The sequence below is a fragment of the Cebus imitator genome, unplaced genomic scaffold, assembly GCF_001604975.1.
Source record: "Cebus imitator isolate Cc_AM_T3 unplaced genomic scaffold, Cebus_imitator-1.0 Scaffold9, whole genome shotgun sequence".
Lineage (NCBI taxonomy): Eukaryota > Metazoa > Chordata > Mammalia > Primates > Cebidae > Cebus > Cebus imitator.
Window position 1 is genome coordinate 764,749 of NW_016107324.1, and position 14,665 is coordinate 779,413.

Below are 14,665 nucleotides of genomic sequence, written 5' to 3' on the forward strand. Positions count from 1 at the left end.
AAAAAAAAAAAAAAAAAAGATGTTGTTAAAATGCTCTCCCACAGAAGTACCAATTTACAGTCTTGAAAGAAAGTTATGGTAGGCAGTACAATCATTTCTCAAATTTTTGAGACAACTATTGGTATTCTAAGACATTTTAACCGATGCCAATCTGAGAGATGGGAAGTGGTGTTTCAATATATTACTTAACATTACCCTAATAAGGCAACATTAATACTAGTGAGGTTAAGCACTTATCTTAACCTCTTAATGCTTCCTGGCCATAAGTTTTTTTTTTTCTGGGAGGTATAAGCAGAGTAGAATTTTCAGTAGTCTCATCGTGCTATGGGGAAAATATAAGGGCAGGAAACCCAACAGACATATCAGACTACTGGCTGAAATTTCTGGAGGGTTATAGCCCAGGGACAGGGTCAAATTAGAGACAGACAAAGCCTGTCCAACCTACTCTAAACTAGGCCCAGGTTCCTTACTGGATTAAGGTAGTCACTCTCCAACTCTATCTACTAGTGTATCAAAAGATGCTCAGTCTGATTATTCATCAGGGAAACAAATTAAAATCCAATGTGATAGCATTACATATTTGCCTGAATGGCTAAAATGAAAACCCAGAGGTAAGGTCTGTGGAGCAACTAGAATTCTTTCATACTACTGGAGGAATTCATATAGCTACTTTGGAAAACAGTTTGGCAAAACTAAAGGTATGTACATACTCTACTAAAACTGAGTATGTACATATCTTATGACTCGTCAATTTGACTCCTCAAATAAACCCAAAAGAAATGCATACATTTGTTCCATAAAATGCACAGGGGAAAAAAAAATTGCACTTCTACTGAACACATACAGACTTTTTTTGTCTGTATTTTTTTGTTCTGAAATAGTACAACTGTTTACATTGTATAAGTTATTATACATAATCTAGAGATGATTTAAAGTATGTAGAAGGATGTACATATGTTATATGCAAATACTACACTATTTTATTATTTATTTTTAGAGACAGGGTCTTTCTCTGTTGCTTAGGCTGGAGTGCAGCGGCAGCATCATAGCTCACTGCAGCATTGACTTCCTGGGCTCAAGCAATCCTCCCACTTCAGAGCTACAGTAGTATGCCACCATACCTGGCTAATTTTTAATTTTTTTTGCTGAGAACAGGGTCTTGCTGTGTCATCCAGACTGCTCTTGAACTACTGGCCTCAAATGATCCTTCAGCCTTAGCCTCCTAAAGGACTGGTATTATAGGCATAAGCCATTACACCTGGCCTCTTTTCACTTTTTTAATGTGACTACTGCAAAATTTTATTTATCTTTCATTATTTACTTATTATTTATTTAATTTTTTGAGAGATGAGGATCTCCCCACGTTGACCAGGCTAGTCTTGAATGCCTGAGCTCAAGGGATTCTCCCACCTCAGTCTCCCAAAGTGCCGGAATTATAGGTGTAAGCCACCACATCCAGCTTACTAAACAATTTTAAATCACATATGTGACTGGCATAGTCTTTCTATTGCACAGTATTATTCTATACTGTTTAAAAGATAAAGCAATTCTTTTCTCCTCCAATTTTCTTTCAGTTTTCCTCATTTTATATAAACACTTCTAAAATTCTATGGCTGTAATTTAAACAATTACCGCGTAAGAATTTGGATCACCAAATATTCTTTCAAAGACTTCTTCTGCTTCCTTAAAGTTCCCGTTTTCCATACAAACAGCTATAGCCTAAAAGATGAAAAATACCAACCTCAGACTGCATTTAAAAATATCTAATAGTTATTTAATTATTAAAATAACTCAGAGAAGTCTGAAATCCTTTACTGAAAACATTTTTATGTAGTTTAATAATTTTAATTTGATAAATGATACAAATGCTTTTTAAAGACAAAGTAAGTGTGGCTTGAAATGACATGAAAATGTTGCATTGGTCCCATGTACCTTTACTCATAAATGCTCAGAATTCTATCTCTAATTTAGACCAAATTAAAAGTATGTGTTAATAAATAAATTAGAAGCCATACCATGTACATTTAGGACCAACCTAAATATTAATTTTGAGTAAAAGGAAAATGAGAGGAGGTAAATGATGTTTGTAATAATTAGGATACATAAAATTTGCTAGTCAGAATTTCTGGAAAATTTCTAATACAAACGTAAGAAGCTAGATGTTTTTGAATGACCATTTTTTTTCTTGCATTTTTGGTAATATGGTAAGGCAGGACCATCATTACCATCTGTGTAGCTACGTAAACTTGGTAAGCCACTTAGCTTCTTGGTGCCCCAGTTATCTTATATGTAAAATGGTGGAAACAACAGTACCTATTTCATAGGATTGTTATGAGGATGTAAGAGTTCTATGTGAAAGAGTTTAGAACAGTGTCTGGCAAACAGTAGGCAATATATTAAACGTTTGTTATAAACTTTGTTGCCCATTCAACTTTATAGTAGTATATTAACAAAGACTTGCTTCCTCTAGCCACCCAAAAGACTGTAATAACATGACAAATCTCTTTGCCCTGGGTTGAATTCATAAAGGAAGCTGTCATTTTTCTGCCCATTTTCTTCTCTTCAGGTCCTAATACTACTTGACAATCACCACCCTAATTCTTGGGAAGGTGGGGAACAACCTGGATTTTCTTTTCTATCCTGTAAAGAAATGTTTAAAATTCTCAAAAGAGAAAAAGTTTATTTAAATAAATAAAAATAGTAGGTAAGAAAGTACCTACTATTTGCTTTGACTGCTAGCTATTATATCTTTGACTAACTTTTTTGGGTTACTCACTGTCTACTAAAATTCTCCCTATATGGTTAAAATTTTATACACTCTTGATCATAAAAATCTAAAATTTACCATTAATTAAAAATATTACTTTTTTCATAATCTTTAAATATCAACTGGGAGAGCACAAACCCCTGGTTTTAAAATTTTCTACAACATGGAAGCAACATATACTTAAGTATGGAACATTAAGTTCCAAACCCCAGTGCTCATGTTAAGACTACAAACCAAAGGTCAAGTTTCTGAAGAGAAAGAATATATTAGCCGGGTGCTGTGGCACACACCTATAATCCCAGCTCTTAGGGAGGAAGGGGTGGGAGGATACCTTGAGCCCAGGAGTTCGAGACCTTGCCTGGGCAATATAGTGAGACCCTGTTCTCCACAAAAAGGAAAAATAAAAACTAAAAAGATAAGAAAGAATACATTAAATTTTACTATTGCTCAACTTCCACTAGGTTCCTCTTAATTTCTTTCAGGTGTTAAATGTTCTTATTTTCTAGCAATACAATAATTATAAGCATAAAAGTAATTTATTCATACCTGAACTTCCATTAAATTCTGTATTTCTTCGTGAAGTTTGTCATGTTCCTTTTCAATCGAACCCCAAATCATCAGGGCTGATTCCAAGGGTGTAATTCGTTCATCATTTTCAAACTGTGCATCTTTTAAAAACAGAATAAAAATAAGTAGCTCAGAAAGATAAGTAGAACTTTGTCAGTTTTTAATAGTGCATTCCTTTAAATATTTACTGAGTATATACTATGTAATAGGTATTATTCTTGTTTATACTAGTTTAGAGAAGTGATTTTATTTTCTAAGTTAATTTGCTCATTAAGATCAATTTCAAATGGAAAAAGGTTGATGAAATTATAAACATTTGAAGATTTGCTTTAGAAAAATATGAATTTTAAGAACTAAAGTAAACTATTTTACATAACATGCCACAGCAACAGAATTCTTAAGTGGTTCTTAAGTCCAATACATTATAAAAAACCTCAAGATAGGTCAGTTTTTTCACCTACATAATAGTGACAATAAATACTATCTCATAGAATTTATGTGAATATATAACGGGATAATAGTTTACTCTTCTTAAGCTTTCCTAAAACAACTGTGATCAAGTTATTTGGAACAAAGACCTACAACAGTTGATAACTAAATAGCAAATTACACACCAACAACCCATTCAGACATTCAAGAACCTTCACTATGATGTCTTACATGGCTAGCACCTACAGTCTACAATTCATTCAATAAATATTTATTGACCACTCACTATATATAGGCACTCACCTAAAAACTTGGGAGTGTCTCGGCCAGGCGCAGTGGTTCACGCCTGTAATCCCAGCACTTTGGGAGGCCAAGGCAGGTGCATCACGAGGTCAGGAGTTCAAGACCAGCCTGGCCAACACAGTGAAACCCCATTTCTACTAAAAATACAAAAATTAGCCGGGCATGGTGGTACATGCCTGTAGTTCCAGCTACTTGGAAGTTGGAGGTAGGAGAATCGCTTGAACCCAGGAGGTGGAGGTTGCAGTGAGCAGAGATCGCATAACTGCACTCCAGCTTGGGCAACAGAGTGAGACTTCATCTCAAAAAAACAAAACAAAACAAAACAAAAATACTTAGAGTGTCTCAGTGGATAAGACAAAATCCCTCTTCTTATGATGCTTACATGCTAATGGGAAAGACAATAAATTAGTAAATAATACAATTTCAGAGTAGCAGGGGCTAGAAAAAAGAAAAAAGGTACTGGAAATGAAGAATGGTAGGGGAGGGGAAAGCTCTTTCAGATGGGTTAAACGCGAGGAAGTGACAGTGGAGCTGAGAAAAGCATAACGTGAAGCAGAAGGAATAGTCACACAAAGGTGTGGAGGAAAAACATTCCAGAGGGAATGGCAAGTGCAAAGATTCCGAGGAGGAGTTTGATGTTCAAAGGGCAGAAAAAGCTAGATGGGGGCGTGCGTCTGTAGTCTCAGCTGCTCGGGAGGCTGAGGTGGGAGGACTGCTTGAGCTAGAAGTTTGAGGTCTCAGTGAGCTATGATGGTGCCACAGGACTCCAGCTTAGATGAGAGCAAGACCCTACCTTGAAAAAACAAAGGGCAGGAAAAAGGTCAGTGGGCAAGTCGGATGCATTCTATTAGAGAGATGATGGAAGAGGTAAGCAGTTATCTGTTTCGGAACTTATTTTGAATGTAGAATAGAACTTGCTAATGGATTGCATGTGGAACATGAGGAAAAAATGGAGGACTCGGGTTTTAACAATTGGATAAATCGTGCTGATGTTTACTATCATAGGAAGCCTGGGTGAGGACCAAGTTTATGAAGTTGTATATGGAAATCAAGAGTTCTATCTGGTAAACTATGGTTTATTTTCAAAATAATGCTAATGCTTTCATTTTGCCTCGACTACCTTTCCCCCCATTTCCCCCACCCCCATATCTGAGGATGTCGCCAGAACCATTTTTATACTTTCTGACAAAACCTAGCAATTCTTACAGGAATAGCACAAAGTTCACCTCTTTCTTGAATGCTGCCCTTACCCCAGCAGCTAAGAGACTAAGAAATGTCCTTTCTCTACATCTCCTGTATGTGCTTGCTTTGGCAGAACATATATAAAGATTAGAAAAATGCAGAGATTAGCATGGCCCCTCCACAAGGATGACACACAAATTCCTGAAGTGTTCCATTAATTAAAAAGAAACTCAGCCAGGCATGGTGGCTCATGTCTGTAATCCCAGCACTTTGGGAGGCCAAGGTGGGAGGATCACCTGAGGTCTGGAGTTTGAGACCAGCCTGACCAACAGGGAAAAACCCAGTCTCTACTAAAAATACAAAATTAGCCAGGAATGGTGGCGCATGCTTATAATCCCAGCTACTCGGGAGGTTGAGGCAGGAGAATTGCTTGAACCCAGGAGGTGGAGGTTGTGGTGAGCCGAGATTGTGCCATTGCACTCCAGCCTGGGAAACTTCGAGAGAGCGAAACTTCGTCTCAAAAAACAAAAAACAAAAACAAAAACAAAACAAAACAAAAGTCTAGGCACACTGGCTCACGCCTATAATCCCAGCACTTTGGGAGGCCAAAGTGGGTGGATCACGAGGTCAGGAGTTCAAGAATTAGCCTGGCCAAGATGGTGAAACCCTGTCTCTACAAAAAACACAGAAATTAGCCAGGTGTAGTGGCGGGTGCCTGTAATCCCAGACTGAGGCAGAGAACTGCTTGAACCCTGGAGGTTCAGTGAGCTGAGATCGCGCTGCTGCACTCCAGCTTGGGTAACAGAGCGAGACTCTGCCTCAAAAACAAAACAAAACCAACTCATATCATTATGCCTTTTTTCATGCCTTGCAGTACTTTACACTTACCTCAACAATGCTATTAGCTTTTAAAGTGTCTTGAAGACAAAAACTTCTTATTCTATAATGCGTAATATTTCAAATTTTAGGGGGCTGGAGGCACTTAGTATTTTTCTAAACCTCTATAGTTCCTAACACAGTTGTAGTTCCAAAGCAAGTAAAAAACAAATAAGAATAATAAAGAGAATTTTAAATAGCACATTTTTTTTTCCTTGAAAAACTAAAGTGAGCATGCAGTTTAAATATTAGTTTAAGGCTGGGCGCGGTGGCTCATGCCTGTAATCCCAGCACTTTGGGAGGCCGAGGCAGGTGGATCACGAGGTCAAGAGATCGAGACCATCCTGGTCAGCACAGTGAAACCCCGTCTCTACTAAAAATACAAAAAAAATTAGCTGGGCATGGTGGCGCGTGCCTGTAATCCCAGCTACTCAGGAGGCTGAGGCAGGAGAATTGCCTGAACCCAGGAGACGGAGGTTGCCGTGAGCCGAGATCGCGCCATTGCACTCCAGCCTGGGTAATAAGAGCGAAACTCCGTCTCAAAAATAAATAAATAAATAAATATTAGTTTAAAATATTTTTATTTTAGGAACAATAGCTTTTCCGAGTTGATGAAAAAAATATTTTTACTTTCTTTCCTGTTGTCCTCTCCTAATTGTTTTCCCAACATTTTAGATATAAAAATATATTCATTCACATACTAAGTCTCTTTATATTCCAGGTTCTGTGTCAGGTACTTACGATACAAACATGAAGAAGAAAGTTCCTGACGTTGTGGAATTCACATACTAGCTATGGAGGAAGACATGCAGACAAATCAATATAACTGGTACTTTAATGGAATTGTGCATTATGCCAGTGGTTCTTAAAGTTTGCCATACCTCAGAATCATCTGAAGAGTTTTTGAAAAATATTGATGCCTACGCCCATTGCCCAAAAATTGACTAAATTCTCAAGCATAATCTAGTGTATTTGAGGAACAGGGTATTAACTCTAAGTAGGAAAACTAGAAGTGAATCCTTGATGAAATAGAAGTCATTTAAACTGGGACATGAAGGATAAACATATGATAACTAAGTGAAGAGTACAAGGCTGGGAAGGAAAACACTTCAGGAAAATGGAGCAGCATAAGATAAGGAAGAGGTGTACAAAAGATATTCATGCTAATAACTAACACTGAGTGTCAGGCACTGTGGCACTCTTGTTTTATACAGTAAGATCTGAGAGCTAGAGAGGTCACACACCTAGCAAGTAGTAGAAGCAGACAACAAGACACTTAAAAATCACTTACTGTGTTTCAAAAGTAGTGAAATGAAAATGCAAAGGTAGGCTGCCTAATTTTTCTTCATTTTTCACCTGCTTGCTTTCCTTCGAAAACTAATTTCAACACACATTTTCAAATAAGTGTTTCTTGACTGACATTACTTAACCATTCTCACTTATGTGCCTTCCTTCTTATAAATGTGATATATAGAAAATGTATGTTAGATTTTAGCTTCAAAAATTTCCAAGTAGGATGTAGTATACTGCAGCAAATAAAACACTCCCACTACAACTAGAAAACAGTTAGATAAACTGCAAAATCATGTTGCTAAAGACATAGGTAGCTACGGAAGCAATGAAAATGAGATGAACTAAAATTCCGGAGAGAAAATCCCTTCTGAGGTGAGCTGCTGATTTGCTTATTTTGGAGAAGGCTGAGGATCCAGTGTACTCCAGCCAGAGAGATTTTACTGGGGAAAGAGAAATAAGAACAGCTTCTGGTGGTTTCCTTGGGGCTGGAACAGTCGACTGGAAACTAGAGGAACTGCAAACATGATTGGCTTTTCTCCACAGGACATGTCTAAGTTCCAGAACAATGCAACAGGCAGCAGTAGAAAGGCACACAAGTCTCCCAGAGTTTTGGGAGGCCTAGGTGGAAGGGTCACTTAAGGCCAGGAGTTCAAGACCAGCCTGGACAACATAATGAGAACTTGTCTCTATAAAAAATTAGCTAGGCCTGATGGTGCACCTGTAGTCCTAGCTACTCAGGAGGCTGAGGTGGGAGGATCACTTGAGCTCAAGAGTTTGAGGCTGCAGTAAGCTAAGAAGGCACCACTGCATTCCAGCCTGGGCCACAGAGAGATACACTGTCTAAAAAAAGTTTAAAATTCTACGACAGGAGGATGACTATAAGCATTTCCCCTTTAAGATATCTGCTGTATTTCAAAGTTATGTGGGGGTCTACGGCCACACTACCCTGTACATGTCCTATCTTGTCCCTATGTGGGGTAGGAGACTAAACCCAATATGGTAGCTACTAGCCACACATAATTACTGAACACCTAAAATATGGCTAGTTTGAACTGAGATGTACCTTAAGTATAAAACACACACCAGGTTTCAAAGACTAACTACAAAGAAAAGTAAAACATCTCATTTTTTTTAGACATGGAGTCTTGCTGTGTTGCCCAGGTTGGGGTGCGGTGGTATGATCATAGCTTACTGCAGCCTCAAACTCCTGGGCTCAAGTGATTTGCCCACCTCAGCCTCCCAGAGCTGAGATTACAGATGTCAGCCATATGCCCGGCCCTATTAACATTTTCTACACCGATTACTTGTTGACATAGTATTTTAGACATAATGGGTTAAATAAGATTATCAAAATTAATTCTACCTATTTAATTATTATTATTATTTTTTTAGCTACACCTGCTGGAATGGGAATTTTTTTTTTTTTTTTTGAGATGGAGTCTTGCTGTTTTGTCCAGGCTGGAGTGCAATGGTACACTCTTAGTTCACAGCAACCTCCGCTCCCAGGTTCAAGCAATTCTCCAGCTTGGCCTCCCAAGTAGCTGGGATTACAGGTGCACACCACCACACCTGGCTAAGTTTTTTTGTATTTTTAAGTAGATATGGGGTTTCACCATGTTGGTCAGGTTGGTCTTGACCCCTCACCTCGTGATCTGCCCGCCTCAGCCTGCTAAGATTACAGGCATGAGCCACTGTGCCTGGCTTGGAATGGGAATTTCTAAACTTTGTGACAGGGTCTCATTCTGTCACTCAGGCTGGGGTGCAGTGGCACAATCACAGCTCAGCGCAGCCTCAACCTCCCAGGCTCAAATGATCCTCCCACCTTGGTCTCCTGAATAGCTGGGACTGCAGGATCACATGTAGTTAATTTTTTAAATTTTTTCTAGAGACAGGGTCTCGAAATGTTGCCTAGGCTGGTGTCAAATTCTTGGGCTCAAGCGATCCTCTTGCCTAGGCCTCCCAAAGTACTGGGATTATAGTTGTGAATCACTGTGTCTGGCCTACTTTTCTTAACATAGCTATTAGAAAATTTTAAATTAGACATGTGGCTCACATACTTCTATTAGCTAGTGCCACTATAGAGCAAAACAAACAAACAAAAAAAACAAAAGGGTTATGTATAGATGAAAATCCAATATATAAACTTTTCAATGCTGCCTCAGTTGAGTGCATTATGGTGAAATACATTGATTCTTGATAGCTGTCCCAGGCCTATTGTATCTAGGATATATCCCAAAAAGTATTCTGGTAAATTCCAAGATTAAACCATGGAATCACACATAAAATCTAGATTCCCCCCGCCTTTTTTGAAGAAAAGGTTATCCAGTGGGCAATTTCCAGCAATTGGGCCAAAAAATAAATAAATAAATAAATAAAATTTTAAAAAATAAAAAAAAAAAAGAAAAGGTTATCCAGGAAGCAACTAAGATGTACTGAACAACTGCTACGTGTAAAGCACTACCAGGCACTTTAGAATATTTTTCCACCTTTAATTTAGAAAACAATCCTGTTAACAACAGTGTCAACTTACGGTCTGCATGATCTGCAATTTTGCCCCAGCCTGCTGCTTCTCCAGCAACTGGCTGAGGTCTACCTACAGCTCTGAATCTTTCACAACTACTCCGCATCTATCTAGTTCTATCCATTTATGGTCTTGGCACCAACTCCAGCCCTACCCTCACCCCCAAACAAAGCAGACTACATCAGCCAGAGCTACTTGAGTGAGGGCCTTGACAGTGGTGCTAATACACTGGGATTTTACGTAAGACAACACTTTGATAAGCAAGTGGTTTTATGTAAGTACTGCCCACGACTCAGGATTGTTGGAAAAAGCATTTTGTAAATTATAAAAACCAATATAAATATAAAATTATTTGCATCAAATAGCCTTTTAAAATGACCATGTTGTAAATACCAGCCATTATTGATAAACTGAATCAGCCTTGCCCATTACAATTTAAAATGAACTACGGAGACGAGGGAGAGAGATTACAGCTATAAACTGTACTTCTTTACATAAATAAGTGCTGGCATCAAGTTCAAATAAGAGATTTCATATATAATAGTTGCCCATAAAAAACAATGTGTATGACTGGAGTCACCACAAAGTTGCCAAATAGTCAATGAAACAACTGCCCCAACAGTAGCATCAAAATCACTTGGGAATTTATTAGAAATGTACATTTCAAGCCTCATACCCATCCTACTGAATCTGAAACTCATGGGAAGTAGTGAGACTCAGCACTATATATGTTTTTAATAAGTCCTTTAAGTAATTCTGGAGCAGGCTAAAGTTTGAGAACCAATGTTCTAAGAAGACAGGGACTACATTTCTTTTACTTGTTTTAGATATGGCTGTATGTGTGTACATGTGTACACACACACACCCCCCCTATGCACCAGACACTTGTAAGCAAACTCCCCCCCAAAAACATCTGTTTCTTCTCATTGTCTTACATTTAGATGCAGATTGAAATATTTCCAACATAAAATAAAAACACATATTTACCAAGGTTTTTTCCTGCTGCAATTCTTGTCAAAAACTGACATATGTATACAGTTCTCAACTGATAAGCTGTTAGACTGGATAGTCCATGAATAATAGCTAAAAAAGAAAAAAAGTGAATTTTATTAAAATCAAACTTGATCCAGTAGTGCCACTGTGTGGTTTGTTCAGTAATAGGTTACAAACATGTAAAAATTATCATAAATTTAGAGTGGTACATTTACAGTCTGATTAAAAATCAGAACAAAAAAAGAGTAGCAATGAACATATTTCTTAGAAAATATAACTTTCACATGCAGAATAAAAATTGTTGAAAATTCTTTCACCAGTAGTAGTCTACATTAACAAAAAAGATTTAGATACAAATTGTAAAATCATTGCTTGGAAACTTACACCTAGAAACTCTCCATACAATAGAATATATTTTACATTATTTCTATCAAGGTTTCAGTTAAGTGAGTCTGTTTAGCTTACAAAGCTGTATTTTAACACATATTAATATTAACCTCTCCAGAACTTGAATGCCCACCCAGATGTTGAGTCAGGCAGTGAATACATACAATACTGAGTAAGCCATACTCTTGGACCACAGTGAGCTTTTTACTATGCAGCAATGAGAGATAAACAATTGAGCTACAGTAAAAACGTGGTGAAAACTTTAAAAAGACAAGTACAGAATGCTATGGAAGCACATAACAAAGAAATCTGTGTGTTTAAGTATCTTTTACACAGACGAGGTGTCAGGGAAGGCTTCTCTGAAGAAATCATGTCTAACCGAAGACCTGAAGGTGCTACTACTAGCATTACACCTAACCAAGGGCTTGGCTGGTGTTTATAAAAAGCTTAAATCACAAACTGAAAAGCAGTTCTGTAGCAATTAGGCATATAAGGCAAATATATTTTTACCCAATTTCCTCCAATTCTAACATAATCTTATGCTATACCAGAGATTATCTAGACCATGCACAGTCATAATAGAATTAACAGGATTTTAAGAGAGCACAAAATTTATATAGAATTTATTTATTTTTTATTTTTTTGAGACGGAGTTTCGCTCTTGTTACCCAGGCTGGAGTGCAATGGCGCGATCTCGGCTCACCGCAACCTCCGCCTCCTGGGTTCAGGCAATTCTCCTGCCTCAGCCTCCTGAGTAGCTGGGATTACAGGCACACGCCACCATGCCCAGCCAATTTTTTGTAGTTTTTAGTAGAGACGGGGTTTCACCGTGTTGACCAGGATGGTCTCGATCTCTTGACCTCGTGATCCATCCGCCTCGGCCTCCCAAAGTGCTGGGATTACAGGCGTGAGCCACCGCGCAAGCCATTCAATATTTACTAAACATCTACTGTCAGCCTGTGTTAGGAGGTAGTGACTCAAGATAGCCATTCCCTGCCCTCATGAAAGTTTTAATCTGAGAAAGAAGACATAAATTAAACCAAGTTATATAAGTACCTAATTAAAATTTTAATGAGTACCACAAACAGTTGCAGTCTTACCTCATTTTATTGCACTTCACATACAGCATTTTTTAATAAATTGAAAGTTTATGGCAGCCCTGCTTGAGCCAAGACTGTTGGCACCATTTTTCTAAGAGTATCTGTACCTGTCACATTTTGGTAATTCTTGTAATATTTGAAATTTTTCATTATTATTATAGCTGTATGGTGATCTGTGATCAATAATTTCTGATATTACTATTATAAAGATTCTAGAGTACCACAAATCAGGCCCATATAAGACACAAATTTATTCCATAAATATTGTGTTTTTTTTTTTTTTTGACGGAGTTTCGCTTTCGTTACCTTTTTTTTTTTTGTGTTTTTTTTTTTTTGAGACGGAGTTTCGCTCTCGTTACCCAGGCTGGAGTGCAATGGCTCAATCTCAGCTCACTGCAACCTGCATCCCCCAGGCTCACGAAATTCTCCTGCCTCAGCCTCCAGAGTAGCTGGAATTACAGGCATGCACCACCACGTCTAGCCGATTTTTTTATTTTTAGTAGAGACAGGGTTTCTCCATGTTGGTCAGGCTGATCTCGAACTCCTGACATCAGGTGATCTGCAATTCTCGTGCCTCAGCCTCTCGAGTGGCTGGGATTACAGATTTGTGCCACGACACCCAGCTAATTTTTGTATTTTTAGTAGAGATGGGGTTTCACCATGTTGGCCAGGCTGGTGTCAAACTCCTGACCTCAAATGATCCAACCGCCTTGGCCCCCCAAAGTGCTGGGATTACAGGGGTGAGCCATTGCATCCGGTCAACAACAGATTTTCATTGTAGATGAAACAGCCTCATATTGGAAGAAGATATCATATGGAACTTTCATAGCCAGAGAGAAGTCAATGCCTAACTTCAAAATTTCAAAGGACAGGCTGACTCTGTTGTTAGGAACTAATGCTGCCAGTGACACTGCTCATTTCCCATTCTCAAAACCTTAAGGCCCTTAAAAATGATGCTATATCTACTCTGTCTGTGCTCTAGAAATGGAATAAGATTAGATGACAGTGCCTCTGTTTATACCATGGTTTGCTGAATATTTTAAGCCCATTACTGAGATTTACTGCTCGGAAAAAAGGGTCCTTTCAAAATACCATTGCTAATTGATAGTGCACCTAATGAGCCAAGAGCTCTGATGAAGATGTTCGTACAAGGAAATTACTGTTGCTTTCATGCCTGCTAACATAACATCCATTCTGCATCCCATGGATCTGTTTTCTCTCCGTCCCAGTCTTACAAGTAACTTTGAAATAACCAATCTGCTTTTTGTTTTGTTTTAGCTTCCTTAAACCTTTACTGTCTATAAAGCCAACCCCCAACTGCTCAATTCATTGAGCACTTATTTTATGGAATAAAGTATTACCTGAATCTAGAATCATAATAAAGCCAAGTGAGATCTTTAAACTAAATTAGTTGTAATTTTGTCTTTTGACAGGGTTAAGGCTTAAAAGTAGCAGAGCCAGGAATCAAACTGGGACAATTTATTCCAGAGCCCATGTTCTTAATTGTTATACTACACTGCCTTCCACTGTATGATTAACAGTCTATGAAAGGTATAATCTGGCTGGTGCTGTGGCTCATGCCTGTAATCCCAGCTCTTAGGGAGGTAGAGGAGGGAGGATAGCTTGAGCCCAGGAGTTAAGAGACCTGCCTGGGCGATATAGCAAGAATCTATTCTCCACAAAAAGGAAAAAAACAAAAAGACAAAAAAGAAAGGTATTATCCGAGATCTGTGAATAATTCTGAGTCAGAATAAAACAATTAAGAATTTTCTAGAAAGCATGAAGTGTTGCATATTTTTATAATTTTGAAAACTGTAATACTGTAGTCCCAAGGTACTTGGTGGGAGGACCCCTTGAGTCCAGGAGTTCAAAGGTCAACTTGGGTACCAAATCAACTTGGGTACCAAATCACTCAAGATAGGTAACATAGTAAGAACCTGTTTCTTGAAAAGAGGAAAAAAAAAAAAAAAAAAAAAGGAAGGAAAATGTAGTAAATGCGATTCAATAAAGAAATTAAAAAGGGTACTTAAAAATTAAAAATGGGAACCCCAAAATAACGTTATGTTCACAATTTGCATATTGGCCACTGATTAGCAGTGCCACTTGAAAAATAGCGGGCTCTCTTTGGTTTCTGCACTTTAAAATAATGACAGTGGGCCGGGCGCAGTGGCTCAAGCCTGTAATCCCAGCACTTTGGGAGGCCGAGGCGGGTGGATCACGAGGTCAAGAGATCGAGACCATCCTGGT

At 38.2% G+C, this 14,665-nt stretch overlaps 1 protein-coding gene and 1 non-coding gene across 9 annotated transcripts in view; one reads left to right on the top strand and one right to left on the bottom strand.

Annotated features, from left to right (window-relative positions):
* TERF1 (telomeric repeat binding factor 1) overlaps positions 1-14,665 on the bottom strand; it is a 46,649-nt gene that overhangs the window by 27,730 nt on the left and 4,254 nt on the right. For 6 of the 8 annotated variants that reach the window (XM_017544338.2, XM_017544372.2, XM_017544353.2 and 3 more), the window contains exons 2-4: positions 10,926-11,021; positions 3,314-3,435; positions 1,633-1,719 (exon numbers count right to left, since the gene is read on the bottom strand). In XM_017544338.2, the coding sequence (XP_017399827.1) occupies positions 1,633-1,719; positions 3,314-3,435; positions 10,926-11,021 (305 nt within the window). The remainder of the gene's footprint in view (positions 1-1,632; positions 1,720-3,313; positions 3,436-10,925; positions 11,022-14,665) is intronic. The other 2 variants (XM_017544361.2, XM_037744173.1) reach the window with 1 other exon arrangement.
* On the top strand, positions 5,366-5,469 carry LOC119473889. Its single transcript, XR_005203144.1, has one exon. It is a non-coding gene; the product is annotated as a U6 spliceosomal RNA (small nuclear RNA).